General features: G+C 44.1%; 1 protein-coding gene across 10 annotated transcripts in view; it reads right to left on the minus strand.

Annotated features, from left to right (window-relative positions):
• The window catches only part of NBEA (neurobeachin), a 630,876-nt gene that overhangs the window by 53,902 nt on the left and 552,492 nt on the right, over positions 1 to 24,482 (minus strand). For all 10 annotated transcript variants that reach the window (XM_040426128.1, XM_040426125.1, XM_040426127.1 and 7 more), the window contains 2 exons: positions 20,564 to 20,683; positions 6,030 to 6,182 (listed from right to left, as the gene is read on the minus strand). In XM_040426128.1, coding sequence (XP_040282062.1) covers positions 6,030 to 6,182; positions 20,564 to 20,683 — 273 coding nt within the window. The remainder of the gene's footprint in view (positions 1 to 6,029; positions 6,183 to 20,563; positions 20,684 to 24,482) is intronic.

Here is a 24,482-nt window from a genome sequence, read left to right on the forward strand (position 1 = left end):
TGTATAAGGCTTTGTTCACATCTACGCTAGTGACGTTCAGTATTCTGCTCTGTCATAGGAGCACAACAACAGTAGTGCTGGATCTGGCTCATCCGGACATGGGGGCCCAATTCAGATTCTTGCTATGGGGCCCAATGATTTTAATGTACGCTCCTGAAAGAGATAGTTGAAGAAAAAAAGAGAGAGAAGAAGAGAGAGAGTGGAGGAAAGAAAGAGAGAAGATGAGAGTGGATGAGTGAGAGAGAGTGGATGAGTGAGAGAGAGTGGATGAGTGAGAGAGAGTGGATGAGTGAGAGAGAGTGGATGAGTGAGAGAGAGTGGATGAGTGAGAGAGAGTGGATGAGTGAGAGAGAGTGGATGAGTGAGAGAGAGTGGATGAGTGAGAGAGAGTGGATGAGTGAGAGAGAGTGGATGAGTGAGAGAGAGTGGATGAGTGAGAGAGAGTGGATGAGTGAGAGAGAGTGGATGAGTGAGAGAGAGTTGATGAGTGAGAGAGAGTTGATGAGTGAGAGAGAGAGTTGATGAGTGAGAGAGAGAGTTGATGAGTGAGAGAGTGTGGATGAGTGAGAGAGTGTGGATGAGTGAGAGAGTGTGGATGAGTGAGAGAGTGTGGATGAGTGAGAGAGTGTGGATGAGTGAGAGAGTGTGGATGAGTGAGAAAGTGTGGATGAGAGAAATAAAGAGACGGCGAGAAAAATAGAGAGAGGGTTCGAGAGATGGAAAGTGATGGACAGAGGGGGTAAGAAAGAGAATGTGGATGAGGGAAAGTGGATGAGAGAGAGAGAGTGGATGAGAGAAATAAAGAGACGGCGAGAAAAATAGAGAGAGGGTTAGAGAGTGAAAGTGATGGACAGAGAGGGGGTAAGAGAGAAAAATAGAGAGAATAAAAGAGAAACAGAAAGTGAGAGTAAAAAAAAACAAATAAAAACTGGAAGAGTGAGAAATATCTGGGGAGAGGAATAGAAAGGAGGCTGTATGTATATATATATATACACACACACTAAATCCTGAGGAAATAACTTTCTGTCTGCAGTAGGATTCCAGTGGATGTCAGCATGAAGACGCTCCTGTAATGTATTCACAGATTTTTTGCCTATATCTCGCTGACTTTTAAAGATTCATGGAAGCTGCAGAAAGCGGCGCTCTGATCTAATTATGCACATTAGAGAGCAGGGGTCCGGGGGCTGAGGGGCTGTAATAATGTTTCCCTGTATCAGCTACTTCACATCCTCCTTTTTTTTTTTTAACACCTTGTGCCATCTTCAGACGCTGCAGACCCGGCCATCTACATACGAAGTGAGCTTTCTGTTAAAGCAGGATTTTGCCCTATATTTTGTAGAGAACCAAACTCCCGGGGAGTGTCCACTACTTAGAACAGAGAGTTGGCCACATGCGTGTAGTCATGCCTCCATGGAAATTACAGGACCCTACCCTTTCACCTGCAGCCCGGTATGTCAGTGAAGAGAAGGTTAGGTGTCCTAAACAAGGGCCTGCTGCTCGCCCCCACTTGTGCCCATGGGCACTGTCACCTCCATGCAAGTGAATTACTATAAAGTGCAATAGCAGAGACCGCCCATGGACGAAAATGGATCAGGCAGATGACCCAAAAATTTGTGATGTCTGAGCTGAGAATAAGTTCTGTAAGCCTGTGTTCACATCGCGTTTTTGTAACACATACACATGACCTACATGTTAAACAGAAGGCGTACAGTGACATCCGTTACCCATAGAGTTCCATTGTAATTGCATACAGTAACATACATCTTTTTTTCTGGACTCTGCAGGATGCAAACACGTAGTCTTTTTCTCAATGCATATGTTACACGTGGGAAAAAAACATGATGTGAATAGCCCCTTACTTTTCTAATCCCAAACTTTGGTACATACTAAAGGTGCCCTTACACAAGTGCACAGTTGCCTGAACCCACTGACTTCGGCAGGGAAGGCCAACTATCTAGTATGCATGGTGCTGACTCATCTGATGAGGGACAGAAGAATCAGGCATATTGGACTGCAGCATGGCTGATCCTTTTGTTCTCATGGGAGATAAGCGGTGTCTGACAACGGCTAAAGGCCCCTTTGCACTGCCCGAACATCGAGCAGATCATCGCTACAAACAAGTGTTACTAGTGATGATCTGCCGATGTAAAGGGGAAGCCGATTACCCCATAAACTAGCAAAACACTTGTGCATTCGATGATAGGGTCGATGGTGTAAACACCTAAATCATCGTTTGCCAGCAATCACCCTCTGCTGCCGGCGAATAATGATTCTGTATGGGGAAGAACGATGGCATTAGCGAGCACTGATGAGCAGGCGATTGCTGGAAAGGAACGCTTTCTTCCCGACAATTGCCTGCTCGAGCAGTGTAAAGGGGCCTTTAGGCTAATTTCACACATGCGGCAAACTGGATAGTGGCGTGTGCCCGCCGGACCCCATTGACTACACTGGGATGAAGCAGGAATCTGGGCGCTCCCTGAAATATATGCCGAGATAGAGCCGGACATAAAACTGTGGCGTGCAGCAACGGTTTTCTGTCCGAATCCAAGCTGATATCCCATTGTAGACAATGAGGTACGGCAGGCACATGCCAGTGTCCGCCTATGCTGGATTCGGAGTTCTCTGCTGGAATAGCATGCGGGATTTCTTTGACGCATGGGTGAAAGTAGCCACAATTCCTTCATCCTACTGGGTGCACAGGCTCGGCAGGACCAAGTGCACATGTGTATGGGGAGGGAGGAGGAATAGCTGTTTGTAGATCATGTTTACTTTTGGTCATTTTGCTCACGGTCTTGGGAATCTGTCATTTTGTGTCAGTTCAAACCATTCCCAGTAATAAATGACAGGTTTTGTCAGGTTCTGCGAACGCAGACCAGGCGGCCATATAATACCAGCACAGATTCTTTCCCAGGTAGTTCATTATAAAGCCACCACAGATGCGTTTGGTCGCTCACTACGCGCACTCTAACATTGTTCATGCAGAATTCTAATAAAAAGGATGAATTTGCCTTTGTGCTTCTATTTGCTTCCATGGGCATGAATGCAGGCCTGCGGGGACTGCGGGGCAGAGGAGGGCTGCAGATGCACATCTGTGCACGCTGTCTCTACGCTGCTAGATTATGATTGATGAAGCCAGCATTAAGGTAATGTTATCAGGGACTACTTACTGCTCCTGTCCTTTGTGACATCAGAGAGGTCAGGACGTAACCGCGTTAGCATTGAACACAATGCTTTATTAATGTTTCATGAGTAACTCCTCAGTAATCAGACGGAATCCTATGGGTAAATGAGACCAGGACGACATCCCCAATGCAGAACCGGGATATTTCCAACCATTTCTGCCCCACAAACCAGCACAGTCCACCGCCATGACATCAAGCGTGCAGGGCGGATCGCTGCTGTCTCGTAGTAGTGGCTCCAAAATTCAATACAAGATGATGAACAAAGGGCATTACATTAAAAAGATGCAGCAGAGCTAATCCCGTCATTTTAGCCAATTGTTTCAGAATGGCTGAACTAAGATAACATGGCATGTCTACCTGCAGCTCTTACGCTAATACACTAGGATATCACATTAGCCAGATGACAATCTCAGCTCTGCTACATTTTTAGTCAACAGTGATGGAATTTTTGTTCAACGTTCTCAAGGTGGATTTAGACTGCCTGATCCTGCGAACGCTCGTTCCCGACAATCTGCCCATCTAAATGTGCCACTGATCACCCTATGAACGAGCAAAACGCTCGTTCATAGGGTGATCCTGTCGTCAGTGCAGGCACATCAATTATCAATCTTTGGCAGCGGATCGTGCAGTCTAAAAAGAGATCTGCTGACTAGAACAATGATTTTTGTATGGGGGCAAGCGATCGCAATAGGTATTACATGCAGCAATCTCCTCCGCAGCATGGGGAGGAGTGATCGCTATGCCATTGCTCGTCCCCATGCTCTATAGAGGTTTGCAGGCGGCAGATTGTAATTAGACAGCATGATCTGACGCCGGCAAATTATGATTTTTAAGCGTACAGTATTACACTGCAAGATGAACGCTCGTTAGTAATAATCTGCCCAAAAATCGGGAGGTGCAATACAGGCTTTACTGTGAAAATCCAAATAGATAAAAATTTTATTAAAACAACAAACTACATCAAAGATCCCACATTGAGCTGCTCCTGTACTGAATAATGAAATTATATTACCTGTCCTATTCTTGTCCATTTTTCAGACAAGAATAAACTTTTTCAAAGTGGGTCCCACTAAAATTGCGGGATGCACATGGGCTGCATCCATATTTTCCTAAAGAGTGCCAGACTGTACAGGGACCCCCCCCCCCCCCCCTCCCTAACTGGTAACTCCCATCTTGTCCTTCATTGCAAATTGCTAGTAATTCATTCATAACTTCTAGCAGGAATAATAAAGGATTGGCACAAGATGGAGTCATATGAATAGATGCTCCAGAATCGTTATTACATGGGGAATGCACAGAGTCACTAGAACAGACATGTCAGGAGAGGGGACATGCAATTATTTATTATGGAGCATTTTTCAGTCTAGCTGTTTGACAAGAACAGTCCAAATCAATTCAGGCTCATGCTTATAAGAGGGGATGCGACAACTTCAGATATCACTGCGCATGCAGGGATCCAGCACATGCACTGAGTGCAGGCTAGTGATTCTGGGATGTGACACCTGCCAGGGACTTCTTAAAGGGGTATTCCCATCACAATGATCACTGTTAAATCTGTTAATCATTTGACAGTGATCATTTTTGTAAATACATTTTATTACCCAATTCCCACCCTTTTTGAGAAAATAAGTCCCCTCCTACCTGATTGTTGTCTTTCGTCTCCCCTGGTTACGGCCACCTCTCGCCTGTCTAAGGCCTCATGCACACGACTGTGCTGTTTTTTGCGGTCCGCAAAAAACGGAAGGCGCCCGTGTTGTCTTCCGCAATTTGCGGAACAGGCGCCGGCAATATAAATGCCTATTCTTGTCAGCAAAGCGCGGACAAGAATAGGACATGTTATATTTTTTTAGCGGGGCCGCGGAACGGAGCCACGGATGCAGACAGCACACGGAGTGCTGTCCTCATCTTTTGCGGCCCCATTGAAATTAATGGGTCCGCATCCGAGCCGCCGGTCCTGTGCATGAGACCTAATCCTGTGGCCGCGCTTGCGCAGAAGACTGAAGATTTTCTCCCGGCCGGGCCGCGCAATGTCCTGAACACGCACACCGCCGTGCATGCGCCATGATGACTTCTTCCAGGCCAGTATAGTACAGAGCCACGAACGCGCACGCCGGCTCTGTACTATACAGGCCAGAAACAAGTCACCAAGGCGCAGGCGCGGCGGCGTGGGCGTTCAGGACATTGCGCGGCCCGTAAATCTTAAGTCTTCTGCGCAAGCGCGGCCCGGCGAAGACGTCAATCAAGCCTAACCAAATCCAGGTAGTGAACGTCGCGCTCGCCGCAGGTAAGTATGAAAACTGCTGATGGGAATACCCCTTTAAGGCAACCATACACATTCAGTAGCTGTCAGTCAAACAGTTCTGCAGAGAGCTCTCTCTCCCAACTCCTCCACGCACATTTGGCTCGGTTGAACGTGTCTGTGTATTCTATAGAGAGCGGAGAAAGACGCTGCCAGACACTTCTGGTGGTGGCTTACCTCCCAAGAAAACAAAAGGATCAGCGAAAATATTAATTTTGCCTGATCCTTCTCTCCCCCAACATCATCTGTCAGGGGAGAGTCGGGAGCTCCCCATGCACATTAGAGGGTTGGCCGAACCTGCCCCTTTTAGCGGGTTCGCTCGAGAGTACACTTGTGTGAATGGGGGGCTTTTAGAGTATTTTTCTTAATTTAAAGCAGCACTTGTAGAGGGTACAGGGGGGCTGGGAGTCACTTTTAGACTCTGGTCCAAAACTCTTGTAGAGAAATAGGGTAATAAAGTACAAAAAAAAGAAAAAGGTGTCCAAAACCAGCAATGACCTTAGAGAGATCTCTCAGCACAAAACAGATCTACATCATAAAGCTCTTACCATTCTGTTGATACGAACAAAGTCTTCAGGATTCTTTGCCCATGATGGGAGATCGACATCGTTAACGACACTGCTGTCGTCCCTCACTCCAAAGTTATAGCTATTGCTGTTAACGAACATCTCTGGTAGGTAGTAGAACTCAGGAATGAGCTCCTGCAGAGGAGGACAAATAAAAGAGGGTTACATTCTGCAAGAGCAAAAATATCACAAGGAAGAAGCCCAAAGGAATTCACGTTAATATCATCACCAACGGGCTGACCTCTTAATTAGTTTGGCGCATCTTCTAGCAGTGTATGAATGAGACTGGTGCATTATAATTGATGCCAATTTCAGTGATGGCTCATGCCCATGAGCGTACTTTCTCAGGGCCCGTATTGCAGACCGTACACGGCCGATCCGCAATATACGGGCACTGGCCATGTGCACTCCATGGTGCGGATGCGGAGCCACTGACTTAAATGGGTACGCAATCCGCAACATATGACCGAAGACAGGACTTTGCCTATCTTTTTGCAGTGCGGAAGTACGGATCAGAAGCCCACGGAAGCACTACAAAGTGCCTCTGCAAAGCAAAAAGATAGAACATGTTCTATCTTTGACTGTATGTTGCGGATCGCTGACCCATTCCGTATCCACAAGCGGTGTTCACACGGCCAGTGCCCGTGCATTGTGGGCCGGATTTGTGGTCGGCAGCACGGGAACTGAGCTCTTAAGCCCGTGGGTATGAGCCCTAAATCTGTTGGGCTGTGAGAGGTCACACCCATCTCACTAAGCCTCGGACACTCTTTAAAAAAAAAAAAAAAAAAAAGAGTCTTGGCCAATGCATTAAAATTTCCAACTTTTTGAGCCTATAATAAACTCCCTCCAATATGCTCTAAAAAAATTATTTTTTACCGTCTTCTGATCTACAGGGCCCAGGGGAAGTGACAAGAGGGGACATGCATACTTTCCTGTAGAAAAATGCATGCCTTACAAAAAAGAAAAGACGTAAACAAACCATACTTTCTTAAATATGCTATTTGGGCAAAAAAGCTATGTAATTTGGTAGCACCTTCCAGCTTCCCCCAAGTGCATTGAAAATAAGAACTACGGTAATAGAAGATTCTGGTACAATGCTGTTATTTACGCTGCCAGAATACCGCCATGTCACCCTAATCATCTCTGGACATGGATGAACTTCACTCCTCAAAGCTCCTAAAAGCATTATGTTCATCAGCAATGTAACATGATCCAAATGATTCTCCAGCTCTGGAAATCTGAGAGCCATTTAACCCATGTAAAAAGCCACACTGGAAACATCAAAAACCGCAAGTAAAAGTCACTAAGCGAAAGAAAATTACAACGCCACCGTGCTGGTAAACCTAGTGTTCCCTTTGTAATAACAGAGAGATCTTCCACAAAATCCATCAGTGCAAGATTGCTTAAGCATGTCTTTAGCAGCGGGAGTCCACTCTGCAGATCATCCCATAATTATATGTGTACGTAGCATCTCATGTTATCAAAGACAGTGAAAGTCTTAAAACAGTTTTCAAGGATTTGGTCCTTTTTTCATTAGCCCTCAGAGTATGGCACCTAATGAAAAAACACACTCACCTGCTCCTGGCTGCATCGGTCTGGCGCACTGGCTTGTTTACTTCCGGGCGGGGTACAGACAGGGCCAAATGGCTAGCCTCAGCGACCATGTGTCCCCACCCAAGCAGCACAACAATTCTCGTCTTGGTCATGTGATGCTTAGTGACAAGTCCCTGCTGAATCCAGTTATTGGCCACAGAGGTGCATTAAACTCCGTCTGTACCGCACTCGGAAGTAAACAAGCTGGGGATCAGAAGATTGCTGAATGGGGCCAGGGTGGTCATAACCATGGAAACGAGCAGTGTATAATGTGATGAAAAAATGAATCAAGCCATGAAAGGAAGCAATATGGACAATCACAATGCATTAGTAAGGTTGTTTGTATTAAAGGGCTTGTCCGGTATTGGGGACATTGGCCTAATAGTACTAGACTGCCTTACACATTACAAACATGCATATACTACCTTTTGCACATATTTCTCAAGCCCCGTTTTCATTCAGTAAATTCTTGGCCGGAAGCGACTGTTTTCTTGTTCTCAGTGACGTACCGGATCCCTTGCAGGCGAGCAAAGCACTGCCCCTCTGGTGACGTCACCGGGCATGGAGCTTTATAATGAATGGAAGCAGATCACTATGCTAGTTAGCATAAAAAACTCCTTCCATGTAATGTGCATGAGGCATGAATATGTATGAAGGGGCGGGCGCAGGGACGCAATGTTAGAATGTAGAAACCGGGAGATGCCGCGCTGCGCTGGGACTCACAGTGCAGTGCGGCAGGAAGTGATTGCACAGATAAACAGATACAGTTGCAAGAAAAAGTATGTGAACCCTTTGGAATGATATTGATTTCTGCACAAATTGGTCATAAAATGTGATCTGATCTTCATCTAAGTCGCAGCAATAGACAATCACAGTCTGCTTAAACTAATAACACACAAAGAATTAAATGTTACCATGTTTTTATTGAACACACCATGTAAACATTCACAGTGCAGGTGGAAAAAGTATGTGAACCCCTAGACTAATGACATCTCCAAGAGCTAATTGGAGTGAGGTGTCAGCCAACTGGAGTCCAATCAATGAGATGAGATTGGAGGTGTTGGTTACAGCTGCCCTGCCCTATAAAAAACACACACCAGTTCGGGGTTTGCTTTTCACAAGAAGCATTGCCTGATGTAAATGATGCCTCGCACAAAAGAGCTCTCAGAAGACCTACGATTAAGAATTGTTGACTTGCATAAAGCTGGAAAGTGTTATGAAAGTATCTCCAAAAGCCTTGCTGTTCATCAGTCCACGGTAAGACAAATTGTCTATAAATGTAGAAAGTTCAGCACTGCTGCTACTCTCCCTAGGAGTGGGTGTCCTGTAAAGATGACTGCAAGAGCACAGCGCAGACTGCTCAATGAGGTGAAGAAGAATCCTAGAGTGTCAGCTAAAGACTTACAAAAGTCTCTGGCATATGCTAACATCCCCGTTAGTGAATTTACGATACGTAAAACACTAAACAAGAATGGATTTCATGGGAGGATACCACAGAGGAAGCCACTGCTGTCCAAAAATAACATTGCTGCACGTTTACAGTTTGCACAAGAGCACCTGGATGTTCCACAGCAGTACTGGCAAAATATTCTGTGGACAGATGAAACTAAAGTTGAGTTGTTTGGAAGAAACACACAACACTATGTGTGGAGAAAAAGAGGCACAGCACAACATCAAAACCTCATCCCAACTGTGAAGTATGGTGGTGGGGGCATCATGGTTTGGGGCTGCTTTGCTGTGTCAGGGCCTGGATGGATTGCTATCATCGAAGGCAAAATTAATTCCCAAGTTTATCAAGACATTTTGCAGGAGAACTTAAGGCCATCTGTCCACCAGCTGAAGCTCAACAGAAGATGGGTGTTGCAACAGGACAACGACCCAAAGCATAGAAGTAAATCAACAACAGAATGGCTTAAACAGAAGAAAATACGCCTTCTGGAGTGGCCCAGTCAGAGTCCTGACCTCAACCCGATTGAGATGCTGTGGCATGACCTCAAGAAAGCGATTCACACCAGACATCCCAAGAATATTGCTGAACTGAAACGGTTCTGTAAAGAGGAATGGTCAAGAATTACTCCTGACCGTTGTGCACGTCTGATCTGCAACTACAGGAAACGTTTGGTTGAAGTTATTGCTGCCAAAGGAGGTTGAACCAGTTATTAAATCCAAGGGTTCACATACTTTTTCCACTTGCACTGTGAATGTTTACATGGTGTGTTCAATAAAAACATGGTAACAGTTAATTCTTTGTGTGTTATTAGTTTAAGCCGACTGTGATTGTCTATTGTTGTGACTTAGATGAAGCTCACATTTTATAATTTGTGCAGAAAGCCATATAATTCCAAAGGGTTCACATACTTTTTCTTGCAACTGCATGTAAACAATCTGTTGGTGACTATAGAAGCCATGCTGCAGTATAAAAGCTACCTAAAAACATCTGGGGAACATGTAGACTCGGCTAGTAACGGTGAGTAAGCGGTTTAAAAAAAAAAAATTTTGATCCTGGACAACCCCTTTAACTTTTTCTACATGATAAATACCATTTGCCCTTTAAGAGTAGTTTTCACTGAACATTACAGCTGCACCCACAATGGGCGATGACTACATTTGTAGCTTATTGCCAGTGTAATAGGTCAGTAATTTCCTGACAAATACTGGCCAGCGTCCATGGACTCTGGGATTAACATATTTTTTATTTTTATAATATAGTATAGATGCAAAGACGACATGACTAGCTGTATCTTCATGGAATATATCTAACAGCAAGTACTGTAGTGAGGGTCAAAGTAGAAGACAACAGACTTACCCTGACAAATAATAGGCCAAAAATATAACTTTTTCAAACAAAGCTTCTAAATGAATAAGACAGCACAGGGCACAGTAGAGGACTATAAGGACTCACTCTCCTCCGGACTAGCTGTGGACGCTATGATGATGCTCCTGAGACAAGGAACCAGATCACTGCTAAAAGCTTTTTCAAAAAGCCTCAGTCACTGGGCGACACTACAAAGAGATGATCTACAGATAACCAGGGCTACTGCCCTTACACACCCGCATCCCCTAATCTCTTGATAAATCGAATTAATACGTATTAGCACAGAACCCATTAGAGAAAATAGTAAATGGTAATTACATTGCTAAAACAAACATCTCAAGCGTTCCACCTCCAAGGTGCATTTATTGCTTTACTGGAACAGCGTTTTTATGTTTAACATATTTTTAAAGAAGTTTTCATGATGTTATTTTTAATGTTCCATGTCAATACCTATATTTAAATAAAGGCCAAATAATCCTGCAGTTTTCCCACTGGCCACTAAGCCTAATAATAGGCGGCACTTCTTGGTCTGTACAGGTCCCTTTACTGCAGTTATCTGCTTATTTATACAGAGAGGTGACATCATTACCGGCAGGATTAGAATCTCTGATAAGACAGGATCCACCATTCACAACAGGTGATACACATCTTATCTATTCTCTCCTTGTACAATGACCTCTGCACAGGTCACAGAACATGCCTAGAAAACTCTCCCACAGAAGTCAATGAGGTCCCCTCAAGATCATTATGTCTATGGCCCATGGGGCTGCCGCAAAGAAATTTTCTTAATGCTTTCTAAATGCTGATAAGAACAGCTCAGGCAAGATGGCCGCCCCAAAAATCATATTTAGGAAAAACAGAATTAAAAAAATCTGCAATCAGAAAAAAAAAGATTAGAAACAAAATAATACATGTTACTGTCTTGGCAGAAAAAAATGTGGTGACACATTTCCCTTAAAGGGGTTTTCCATATTTCAGATATTGATACCTATCCTCTGGATAGGTCATCAATACCAGATCAGTGGCTCCCATTGACCTTCTGCTGTTTTGCTTCCCGCTCTGGTGGCTGCCGAAAACAGCTGATGGGTGAGGTGACAGGTCTCTGTACAGCATTAACATGAAGCTGGGGAACAAATTGACTTTGGATCTTGGATCTGAAGCACAATTTGCTTACCCCTAGAAACGATGGACACCACGATGGGGCCCATTATAAGTCAATAGGGTCCGTGAGGCGCCACTCATGTTCATCGTTTGATAGATACATCACAGCGTTGTGGCTTCTGTCAAACAGATTTCAAAAATGCTATGAGATTTCAGCTCTGATGTCCCCAGAATTGTAAATGTTGCTCAGAAATGAGGCACGTGATCGGTGCAAGATAAGTAATGTATTGCATTTATAAAGTTGCTCCCCAGAAGCTACTGAAAAGTGCTCATAAATGTGGGGAAGTTGGACGAACCCGTCAATTTGGAAAGCACTGGCTGACTTATCTTGTGTGTATGTGGTTTGCTGACCCTCATTTAATGGATGCTGATTGGAAAAAGAAGGACTGGGCATAGTGGATCTCAACATGCCAAATCCTTAGTTTTTACGGTAGATAAGAGGTATATGGCAGCACAGTATTCCACTCACCCAATTGAGAGCACATATGCATGCTCAGCTGAGTGTACATGTGTATGGGCAGAGGAAGGGGCTGTTCAGGAAAAAAAAATCTGTCAAACAGCCCGAGCTGCATGGATATCTTAAAGGCTATGTACTCCTTTGGGGGCAATTGTTTTTATTATTATTGCATTGTACTCATTTTGAGCTAAAATATATTTTTAAATTGGTCTTTATTAAAAATATGAAGTCTTTTTTTCTGTAAAGAGCTGAGATGCTGTAGTAGCACTTTTTGGATTTTCTGTCAGACCAGGAGCCGACAGACTCCTTATCTTTGCTCTGACCTCCTAAACACTCATTATAAATAAGTGTTTATGACCTCTAAGTAATTTAGAGATAAGGTTTATTCGATGACTGGCACAAAGTAAAAGTAGCCACAGAGCTAGAAAAACTGTTAACCCTTGTGACAAAACAGCTCAATATTATTTTAATAAAGGCCAATTGAAAAAAAGATTTTTAGCCAAAAATGAGTAACATGCAATCATAAAAAAAAATTCTTCCGAAGCTTAAGTGTGTACATAGGCTTTAAGTAACTCTGCACATAACTCCTTATTGGCAGGGTCTATGTCAAGCATTAAAGGGGTTGTGCCATTTCAGCAAGTGGCATTTATCATGTAGAGAAAGTTAATACAAGGCACTTACTAATGTATTGTGATTGTCCATATTGCCACCTTTGCTGGCTGGATTCATTTTTCCACGTTTACGATTCCCCTGCAATCCATTAGTGATGGTCGTGCTTCCACACTATAGGAAAAGGCGCTGGCCTCTCTGGTGGCTGAGACTGTGGGAGCGCGCATACGCAGCAGTTCCCATCCTGGCCACCTCGTATCTGCGCTGCAGTATGTCTTTGGAGTGTGGCAGGAAACCCAAGCAAACACTGGGAGAGCATATAAAACTCCTTGGTCAGATTCGAACCTAGGACCCGGCGCTGTAAGACACCAGTGCTAACCACTCAGCCACCCCTGCGCCATTCTTTTTCACTGTTAATTAAAAAATTAACAACTATTTGAATTCCTCCCTTAAAAGCCTCCAAAAAGATGAAGAAATCCTACATTAAGTGAGCTTATAAGGTGTCCTGTGACACCCCACAAGAAAAATACTGAAGGGAGGGCGGAGGTGGCGATGTGGCTCTAAAACATCTGATAAGTGACGTGTCACCTGTGTAAATGTGATCCAGATCCAGCCTTCATAAAGCCCTTCAATACAGCTAACAGAGCAGACACGTCCCCAGCACATTTCTTATTTACAGGCTTGTGACAGGCCTGAGCTGCTGAAAAATTAAAGAGACTTTCGCGAATGTCTCCGAGTGATAAAGGACGACTATTAACACTATCAAAACTGTATACTCTCTGAATCAAACCTGACGTTTCATTTTAATACATCTTGCCACAAAAGCCTACTGTTTTTATGGGCCCTCTATGAAATGAAATCCTAAGGAGGTGCTTTTTCCAATCTCTAAACCATCCATCACAAGGAGGCTTTATGGCGGCCATATTTCTTTTCTTCAAAACTTGATCCCCAGGCCTCTATTAAGCTGGAATGAGCCTTGCTATGGGTCAGGAAGTCAGCCCTGGTCATCTCCATTAACTGTATTAATTTACACTATATCAACTTAATGACATCTTGTCACAACTACCTTTTCAGGCCGCGAAAAATAATATCCAGAAAGTAATATAACAATTTTCAGAGGCTTCAGGCCAGATTAAGGCTCAACAGTAGGTTTTTTTTAGATGTCATCTGTTACAGGCGAGCCAGGGAGGGGGGCAGGGAGAGGAAAGAGAAGTGAGACGACGGACCAGGCTAAGGTCGTTTCCGGGTGACTTGCTTCCTGAAAGGGCATTCTCTGAACGATAATTCTTCTGCCATATTCTTTTCATTACCAATAATACGAGAAAGAAATCTTAAACTTCCAAAACAAAAAGTGGAGCAGAGTTGTAAGGTCAGCTATTGACTAAAAACCACAGATAGAATGATGATCGTTGTATATTATTATATATACGTCCTACTTGCCTTTTTTTTTATACTTTAAAATTTTAATTGAATACACCATATATTGTAATCATAAAATAATTATTTCTTCAAGACCAAGAATCAAGTATTCTTATAAAAAAGCAACCTTGCAAAACGACTGACTGTTCCTGCTCCTTCTCCAGTCCCTCTGTAGACTGATATGTCTCCATAGTAACAGACTACAAAGAATCCCTGTGTAATCCAAGCCTGTAGTCATAATCCCATCTATCTGTCCTCGGCTTCTTGCTAACCCAACAAACCATATGTTAAGATGTAAGGGAAACAGGGATGCAAATGAGCACTTGGCTAGTTCTGCCTCTGATGCCACCAGATGTAAGGCAGCTATCCTATAAAGCAATGTTCCACCTTTTAAACAGGCCTTGAGACATGACTTGGATAATAAATAAGCCAGCATCACTTCTGCAGACAGCTTTTCAGGGCCATTGCCCCTCATCAGTGCAGAGCAGAGACTACTGGCTTAACTGGGTGAGAGGTCCATCAAGATTTAGGGGAGGCATATATGGAGAGTGCCTTAATCAGCATGAGAAGTCTTATAGATAACTGCCTTACATTTGGTGGCATTAGAGGCAGAGCTTGCTAAGAGCTCATTTGCATCCCTTCTTCCCAGAATTCCAGAGGAGCCTATAAGACTCCTCCAGACGATTAAGGAGATACAGTACCCTCCAAAAGAAGTAAGGGAGATATGGATGCCAGTAAGACTACAGGGTCAGAGTACAAAGGGTTTCTTGGTGGTCGGTTACCATGGAGACACATAGGTCTGCAAAGGACCTGTCAAAACAAAACAGTACAATAATTAAGACTGACAGAAATGCTTTATGGTTTCTTTTAAATGCATTGGAGCAATATTTAAAAAAATGGTAGCGAAAAAGCAATTCCTTAAAATAGCAATGTCATCAGACAAAGCAGAAGCTTTACCGCACACAATATGCAGGCGCTATTTTCAATCTGTCTTGTGATGCTATTAGCATAGCCTGTGGTCATCAGTGGTCTCCAGAATCTCATAAATCAAAATACTGTTTCACTAATTGATTCTCAAGATGAGTATACAGCTCAAAATTCCCTGCCGGCCTGCATGTGCATTATATATAACACTATATCGGGAAATGGGTCACCAAAAATTAAAACCAGATAGTGATGCATCTCCTTTTTTCTAATCTGTTTTTATTTTCTGATTGCAGATTTTTGTATTCTATTTCCTGTACATGATTACACGGGTGAGGCTAGGGAGGCTCGTCCCCAATGCGGTATGCTATCGGAGATTTCTGGATCCATATGGGGTGCAGGGCTGGTTCTGGCTTTGTTAGAAAGGTATTTTCATGTACTATTTGATGTCTGATTTTTATTTTTTACATCAATCATGGCATAACCCCTTTAGGGGGGAGAGACAACCACCATGAATGTCAATTTAACGTAATGGACACTGGGATGAGGTGGAAGTAGCAGCCACCCGTACGCATCAAATCCCCAGCAGAAATGGATAAAAATGGTGGAATCGGCCTGCAGCAATCCAGGGTAACTATAGTAACGGTAGTAACATGCGCCTAGAAACACCCCATTGGGCACCTCTCTGACACCTCTGCAGCTAGCGTTTATTGCTTGGCATGTTGATGCACATGAAATATTCATGGTGTTTATCTCATGTGTAGGGAAAACAGTTTACTGGGTTCTGCAGGCCAGAAAATTCTCCCAAGAATTCGCTAGGAAGCGTAAACGCTATTAGACGTCGGGCGTAAATCACACACAGAGACGACATCAACGCCGTGACAAATGAAGAAAACCAACGCTTGCCTTTTATCACGGGTTAACAATAAATGCGGGCGACTTGCAAACAGCGCAATAAGGGGGATTCTCCATCAGGCTCTTCGTGCCGCGTGCCGGCTGGATTAATCTAATGTGCGCTGTTGCATAATATCCCCAGGCAAGTGAGGCAGAAGCCGAGGCTGGAGAGAGAGAACCCACATTTTAAATAGATCTTGTCATTAATGCTTTATTAATTGCCCCGGGCGATGCAAGCTCAGTGCTGGGTGAGCCGCTACAATATGACACTTTAAGGTCAAATCCAATTCCTGCTGTGTTTTATGGACTAGACCAAATATTGAGTTAACAGCAGGAAAGCAGAATTTATTGTTTTTTGTTTTTTTTTCCGGCATCAGTCTCACCAACATTTGATCTAAATTAAAGCAGAAATTTTAATAGAGGCAGAAAACCTTTCGCGCTCGACATCAAACAAACATCAATTGTTTTAAACAGCGACAATAACTCTTGCCGAATTTCTAGACAGCCCTCGAAATTATTCATTGTACAGATGTTCACCGCGATAACAACTTCCTGACCAATCACTTTATGGGGATAAATGAAAGGCCGCGTTATGGGGCTGCCAATGACATGCTAACAGATTTACGACAGGAGCTTAAATGACTGAAAATGATGATATTTAGGAGCTGGGGTTATTTAACCGTCTGTCTGTCCTTCCAGTCGTTGCGAAGAACTGGTGGACTGTTCAGATATGAAGGCAGAATGCGCTTGGTAGTGACATACAAAGAGACGTAATGGGAAAAAATTACCTTACTGTCCATAACAACCAATTAGATCTTGGCTTTTTATTTTTTAAGCTGCTCTGTAAACATGGAAGCTGCACTGTGATTGGCTGTGATGGGCAACAAAGACAAGTTTTTTTTTGTTTAAGGCTTCTTTCACACTCGCGTTAGGCTTGTCCGACAGGCTGTTCCGTACTCACTATAATGGGGATGGGCTGGAGATCCGGTCGCAGCATGGCAAAGATGCCTAAAAGGCGGTCGGACAAGCCTAACGCAAGTGTGAAAGAAGCCTAAGGCCCCCTTACATTGGCCAATTACCAGCAATGAAAGTTTGCTCCAACGCTCATTCCCTATAATCAGAGGCGGATTGAGAACCAAAAGTGGCCATGGAAAATACATAAAAGTGGCCCCATGTTGCAGGTGGGTCCAAATTGACAGAAGGCGGGGCAACATAATTAGGCAGGGCCAGCAATACCATAGTGCAGAGCAATATACCGCCCCAGCTGAACCAAATACCACAGTGCAGGCAGCACAAAATACTGCCACCTGCGCCACAGTATTGAACTGTATCGATGTCCTTAGGATGTCAATACAGTTGAATTCAGGAGGACACCTGCGGCTGCTGGCCAGGTGAGTAGGAGAGAATCAAATTATGTTGTAACCAGCTGGCGGCCGTCAGGAGGGCTCGAGTGGCCTTCCAAGGCATTGGCCCACCAGGAAATTTCCCTGTAGGATCTATGGCCAATCCGCCCCTGCCTATAATTGCCCTGTGTAAAGGTGCTGCCGATCATCTGATGAAAGGGCAAAAGCTCATTAAATAGGTGAAAGCATCGTAGATGCGGACACCAAAATCATGGTTTCTGGGCAGCAGATCTGTCCTACGTAAACAGGGATCTGCAGCTGAGAAAGAATGGCCCAGATTTACTAATGAGTCTGCACAAAAACTCTGCAGTTTGGCGCATCTATGATTTGTACACTTTTCCCCACAACATGTTTGACGGTGGTGGGGCTTTATGGGAACCGGGCAGTGGTGTGCTAAGGGGGGGGTGAGGGGTGGTCTGTCCCGGCTGCCCGCTCTCAGGGGGGTGCTAGAAGCAATGAGCGTTTCAATCAATACAGATGGAAGCGCTCATTGCTGGAGCGCAGGGAACTGCAGTCCTGTCACTCACCACTCAGCTCACCACGCTCCTCCCCTCCTTCAGGCCGGCGGCGCTCTGAATGATGAAGCAGGAAGACTTCTCCACGCTCCACCACTCAGCATGCAGACACAGATCGCTCTGCAGGCCGGTGTGGGCGGAGCCTGCAAATCTGCATATGCTCCGCCCACACCGTGCTGCAGAGCGATCAGTGCCTGCAGAAAAGAGGGGTATGTGAGCTTCAGGAACGGGACAAGGTGAGTAGTTACTGTGCTTTTTGTTTTCCCGGGGCACAGAGGGCATTACTACTCTGGAGGGGGCACAGAGCCATAGGGCATTACTACAATAAACGGGGCACAGAGGGCATTATTACTGTGAAGGGGAACAATGGGCATTACTACTATTAAGGGGGCACAGTGGGCATTATTACTACAAAGGGGGCACAATGAGGATTATTACTATGAAGACACAATGGGAATTATTACTGTGAAGGGGGCACAATGGGGATTATTACTATAAAGGGAGCACAATGGGGATTATTACTATAAAGGGGACACAATGGGGATTATTACTATGAAGGAGGCACAATGGGGATTATTACTGTGAAGGGGGCACAATGGGGATTATTACTATAAAGGGGGCACAATGGGGATTATTACTATAAAGGGGGCACAATGGGGATTATTACTATAAAGGGGACACAATGGGGATTATTACTATGAAGGAGGCACAATGGGGATTATTACTGTGAAGGGGGCACAATGGGGATTATTACTGTGAAGGGGGCACAATGGGGATAATTACTGTGAAAGGGGCACAATGGGGATAATTACTGTGAAGGGGGCACAAAGAAGGCATTACAACTGTGAAAGGGGCACAGAGAGGGCATAACTACTGCGAGGGGGGCAAAATGTGGGCATAACTACTGTGAGGGGGCACACATCTGTACAAAACTACTGTGAAGGTTGTACAGTGAGGGCAATACTACTTTGTGTGGGGGACAATTTTTTTTAAAGTAATGGGGGGTGGGGAAGTGCCAGAGAAAGGACACGCCCCGGGTGCCAAACTCCCTAGGCACGCCACTGGAAAGGGGTGGACCTAAGATGGACCATTTTGCACCAAAATTGCACCACAATTCTGGCATAAAAATTTGTCTTAAATTAGACCAACCAATAGTTGGTATAGAGTCAGAGTAAAGTGTCAGTCCCTGCACCACACTTATCATCCAGCCTGAGCCCCTGTGATAAATCTGGTTCAGGTCTAGACAGGCTACCTTTAGACCATCTTTAGGATTAGTAAATCTCGGCCAATGCGTTTGCATTAGGATGAGTGATCGCTGTAGCATTCGCTCGTCCCCCTACAGTAGAGATGATTGCTGCATGTAAATGCGGGTCTCACCTTCTCTTACAAGCAGGCAATTATCAGGAACGCACCATTCTAACCATCATAACTGCCTGAACAGTCAGCCTGGGTAAAGGGGCCCTTAGAAAGTTTTTGTAAATTTAGCCAAATCGTTTCATGAACCAGTCCCCGACAGGTCATATCTCAAGGATTTCTTTTAAAGTCAGGGCAATAAAACCAACATAATTATCGCACTAAGGCCTCATGCACACAACCGTTGTTGTGTTCCGTTCCGCAAAATGGGGTTCCGTGATCCATTTCAGTGTGTCTTCCTTTATTTTTGGAGGACCACCAGACATAAAGGAATGTAAAAAAGTCTAAGACAGGTTTGCCATGCAAATGATAGCAATAAAACGGACGCGGATGACAATCTTGTGTGCCTCCGCGTTTTTTAGCGGTCCCATTGACTTGAATGGATCCGCAAACCGTTTTACGCGGAAATAATAGGACAGGTTATATTTTTTCGATGGACTGGAACCACGGATGATGGATGCGGCGGAACGGACGTGTGCATGAGGCCTAATGAATATATTTCTATGGGGTTCCAGGACATTGCATGTGCACAGCAATTTTAATAATGTCACCTTCAAAACGGGGGCTTGAGTAAAACATATGCAATTTATGCATGTGATTTTCTGTGATGTGATTTTCTGTGACGTGATATCGTATGGAATTATCGTATGGAGCATTTAAAGGGGGTTGCCTAAGATCTAAAAAGTTTTAGGGTTTGCCGTGCATAGCCTGAAAAAAAAATGAAAAAAACACTACTCACCTTATCAGAGCCTCCCAGTTCCAAGAGTGCAACTCTAGTCTTCCGAGCTTCAGGGTCCATGCTGGATCAGAAACATTACATGTTGTCTACATGCATGTTACTGTTACCTAGCCCTCAGCAGTAACATGTGCAGGAACAGCATGTGAACACTGAGGCTCGGTGGCCAAGTCTCGTTACTGACATAAATGCTGACGTCATTGATTGCCTAACAGCAGTGACGAATGTCATATACAACTTCCAGCATGGCAAGGACAGGAGGAGGAGCAATCGAAATGGGTGGCTCCCACCAGAAGAGTTTTTTTTTCTCCTAATCCTTTTGATCAGTGTACCTACCTCAAAAATTAGCAAGGAAAGAACTGTTACTTCATCTTCTGTTGGCTCCACACAGCTGTTTCCAGGAAGACGCACAGATGGCCATTATAGTCAAAGTATGGTGGCACTTTGTTCTAGCGTTCACTGGAGGTCATAGTGGTCAGACGCCCACAGTTACGCAATTACCATACTGTAGAATATCTTCCACTGCGCATGCGACCCTCTTATATTGTAACTAATACCACACTAATTTGCTGCATACCTTCACATCAGATGTGTCTCTTTGGCAGTTCCTCCATGATCTTGCCACAGCGGAGAACGTTCGGTCTGGGTGATCAAACTTGCCTTCGTTGGCATTAAGGAAAAATGTAGTGAAGGGTTCCTGTAAAATATCAAAAATAAAAGGGTGATCACATGAGTTGGGTATTTCAGAAGAACACTCTACTAAGAAAAACCCTCCAGAATGTACCGAACAAACAAATAAGCAACAAAACGAGGGAACTAGCAGACCACGTCTTGGCTTCTTCTCACTCAAAATAGTCCATGTTGTCTGATTTCAACCTCGCCAACAAACTTGAAACTAGAAGGAATACTGAACCATCAGATAAAAATTCTAACTAAGGTTTGGTTCACAATGCTGTTATTTTATTTCCAGGATTCTAGTTTTTTTCTACCTCAAGTAGAGATGTCCTGAACTAAACCATTCTCCTATACAGTGGCTGATAGGTGCTTCGTTAGACAGCGGTATACAAATGACAGTAAACGGTTTCAAGAATAGATCCCTATAGAGTCCTCCAGAGAGGATATAACATAAATGTACAGTTACTGGGTTGTAACTTATGTAATCACACAACCACAAATGTCTGAAAGGGTTTCTATACAGAGAACGGTATTTCCACCGTCTTTTTATAAAGCTGCAAACGCAGAACTGATCTTATAGCGGTTGTATTCCTCCACAGCACGGTTTTACCCACAGCTGGGGGTAGATTATACCAGCACGCCGCCTGAATTATCTGCTTGCAAGGCTTTTAAATAATAAATCTTATTTACTTACACATGCACAGTTGGCAATGGTGAAATAATAATTTACATTAGAATTGCATACACTTGCAATTAAGTTAAATTGGATGTAGACTGCAGGGCGGGAGTTAAAAAAAACATACAGAACAGAAGAGAGAGAGAAAGAGATAGCTAGACAGAGAGATATGAGATAGGCCTCATGCACACAACGCTCCGTTTTTTGCGGTCCGCAAAAAACGGAAGCCATCCGTGTGCCTTCCGCAATTTGTGGAACGGAACGGGCGGCCCATTGTAGAAATGCCTATTTTTGTCAGCAAAACAGACAAGAATAGGACAGGTTATATTTTTTTTTTGCGGGGCTACAAAACGGAGCCACGGATGCGGACAGCACACGGAGTGCTGTCCGCATCTTTTGCGGCCCCATTGAAGTGAATGGGTCCGCGTCCAAGCCGCAAATACTCCGTCTCAGATGCGGACCAGAACAACGGTCGTGTGCATGAGGCCATAGATAGATAATAAATAAACAGCTAGAGCCTAGAAAGGTACATAGACACATAGAGATAATATAGACTGCTGGTGTTCAGGGGTTACAACCACCTTGCAAATCCAGCAGCAGTGGTCGTGCTTCCGCACTATAGGAAAAAGTGGCGGCCTATGTGCACTCTAGAGATCCAGGCCAGCGCTTTTTCTTATATTCCACATAACACTATGCAGACGACATTATGACTACGTCTGTAAGCACATACCTCCCGACATTTAAAAATTGCAAAGAGGGACAATATGTGCAGCGCGCATCGTGGCAATTTTTTCCTAGTAGGCCACGCCTCTAACTCCGCCCAAAGCATAATTACTGACTCCATCAGAACTGCAGCAGCTGGGGATCAGTTAGGTGAGTATAAGTTCCTTTATGTTTTTTTACAGCATGTGGAGCCCCTCGGGCAATTTTTTCTTCTATTCCACAGCTCCACAAAACAACTGAAACATGTCCTATACTTTTCAGTGAAAATCAGGACGTGGCCTCATTGAAGTCTATGGGTCCGCAAAAATACGGAATGCAATCCGTTTTTTTGCGGACATGCTGAACTGTCTGCAAAAAAACGGATCCGCATTTTTGCGGACAGCATATGGCCGTCTGAATGAGCCCTAGAATAGATGCTCCAGAAATGTTATTACAGGGGAAATACAATCAGTTAGGGTACTTTCACACTTGCGGCAAACAGTTCCGTTGCCGGAGCTGGCTGTCAGATGCGGCAATATTGACGTAAACGGATGCATTTGTGAGACAGATCCGACTCACATAAGTATTGCAATACCGTATCCGTCTTTCCGGTTGTCATCCGGAAAAACGGATCCAGTATTTATTTTCTTCTCATTTTTAAAGGTCTGCGCATGCGGATCCACTTTGCTGGAACACTTGGGGCCGGATCCGGCATTAATGCATTTCAATGGAAATTAATGCCGGATCCGGAATTCCGGCAAGTGTTCAGGATTTTTGGCCGGAGAGAAAACTGCAGAATGCTGCGGTATTTTCTCCGGCCAAAAAACGTAAGAGGGACTGAACTGATTAATCCTGAACGGAATGCTCTCCATTCGGAATGCATTAGGATAAAACTGATCAATTTTTTTCCGGTATTAACGCTAGTGTAAAAGTACCCTTACTATAATAGACACTCTAGGAGAGGTGATAAGTCTTTGAAACCAATTATATGGAAACAAATCTTTATATGAACCTAATGAACCTAGGTACTGATAATGTGCTGCTTAAGGAGAAGCTGTCGCCTCTCCTTCTCCTGACTTGTCTGTTTTAGTAACTACTTGTGTCCCTCATGTAATAACAATTCTGAAGCATCTGTTCTTATGACTCCATGTTGTGTCATTCTATCCTTATGCCTGCTACAAGTTTAAGGATAAAGGTCCAGCTGGGTGCTGCCAATTGGGGCGGTGTCCCTGCATAGTCTGACATTATTCAATCAGTGCTGCCAATGTCAGACTGTGCAGGGACACGCCCCTAACTGGTAACACCCATCTGGACCTTTATCTATAAAGGTCTAGCAAGAATAGCTCAACAGAAAGTCATAAGAATAGAAGCTCCAGAATTGTCATTTCACGGGGAATAGAATTATTTCCTAAAACAGACATGTCAGGAGAGGAGACAAGTCCTCTGAATCTGAGAAACATCTCCCTTTTGGCCATTATATCCAGAGGCCACTAACCACCAGTTACCTAGTCCACCAGTAAATGACATGCCATCACTCTGCAAACTTGCAATAATTATTCCTAAAACCTCTTCACACATAATTTGCCGCTCTGCATCCACACGACTCGGGTCCACTCCTAAGCTCATTTCTTTTTGTTTTGTTCTTGTCACTGCAGTCTGCTCTGGTGTAAAACATGCAATGACAGGTTTCAAAGTTACCAGGCTACCGCTGCCCGAGTACGTTACTTTGTAAACTGGCAGTGCCATGGAAATTAATTGTGCTCCGTGTCACCCATTAAAGAAACAAAGCAGCCAGCAGAAAGTAGCCTCTAGCGCAGAGAGACATGTCGGCATTAAACAAGCGTGGTTATTTGTTTTTTTTTTTCTGCCTCTGTGAATTCTATAGTTTTTTTTCTTTGTAAGTTGTGTTGTATATTTTTAGTATAATTTTAATTAATCAATATCACATAAGTGGGGGTCAGACTCCTGCCCCTCTGTGATCAGCTGTTTGACGCTCTTGAGAGTGCTGCCTTCTCTTCACTGTTTATCTGCTTGATGTCAACATAGCAGCGGCTGAGCAGTGTAATTACAGCTCATCCGTCCCATTCACTTGAATGGAAACGGCTGTAATTACACTGCTCAGCCGCTGCAATGTTTTCATCAAGCAGGTAAACAGTGAAGAGAAGGCAGCGCTTGCACAAACTCTGTGAGCTGATTGGTGGATGTGCCGGAAGTTGCCCCCCTGCCGATCTGATATTAATGACCTATCCTGATGAAAAACTGGACAACCCTTTTAACATACAATTATATAGTTTTTTCTGTTGCAGTGTAGCAACATGTGAGTCCAATCCAGCAAATGCCAGACATCCATGATGTTCAACGGACCCCACTGTCGGGTTCCTATTGCAGTTTTCTTGGGTTACTTGACCACTCCATACAGCTGTATTTTGTACAACTTTTTTGA

This window comes from Bufo bufo, chromosome 3 (assembly GCF_905171765.1).
Source record: "Bufo bufo chromosome 3, aBufBuf1.1, whole genome shotgun sequence".
Lineage (NCBI taxonomy): Eukaryota > Metazoa > Chordata > Amphibia > Anura > Bufonidae > Bufo > Bufo bufo.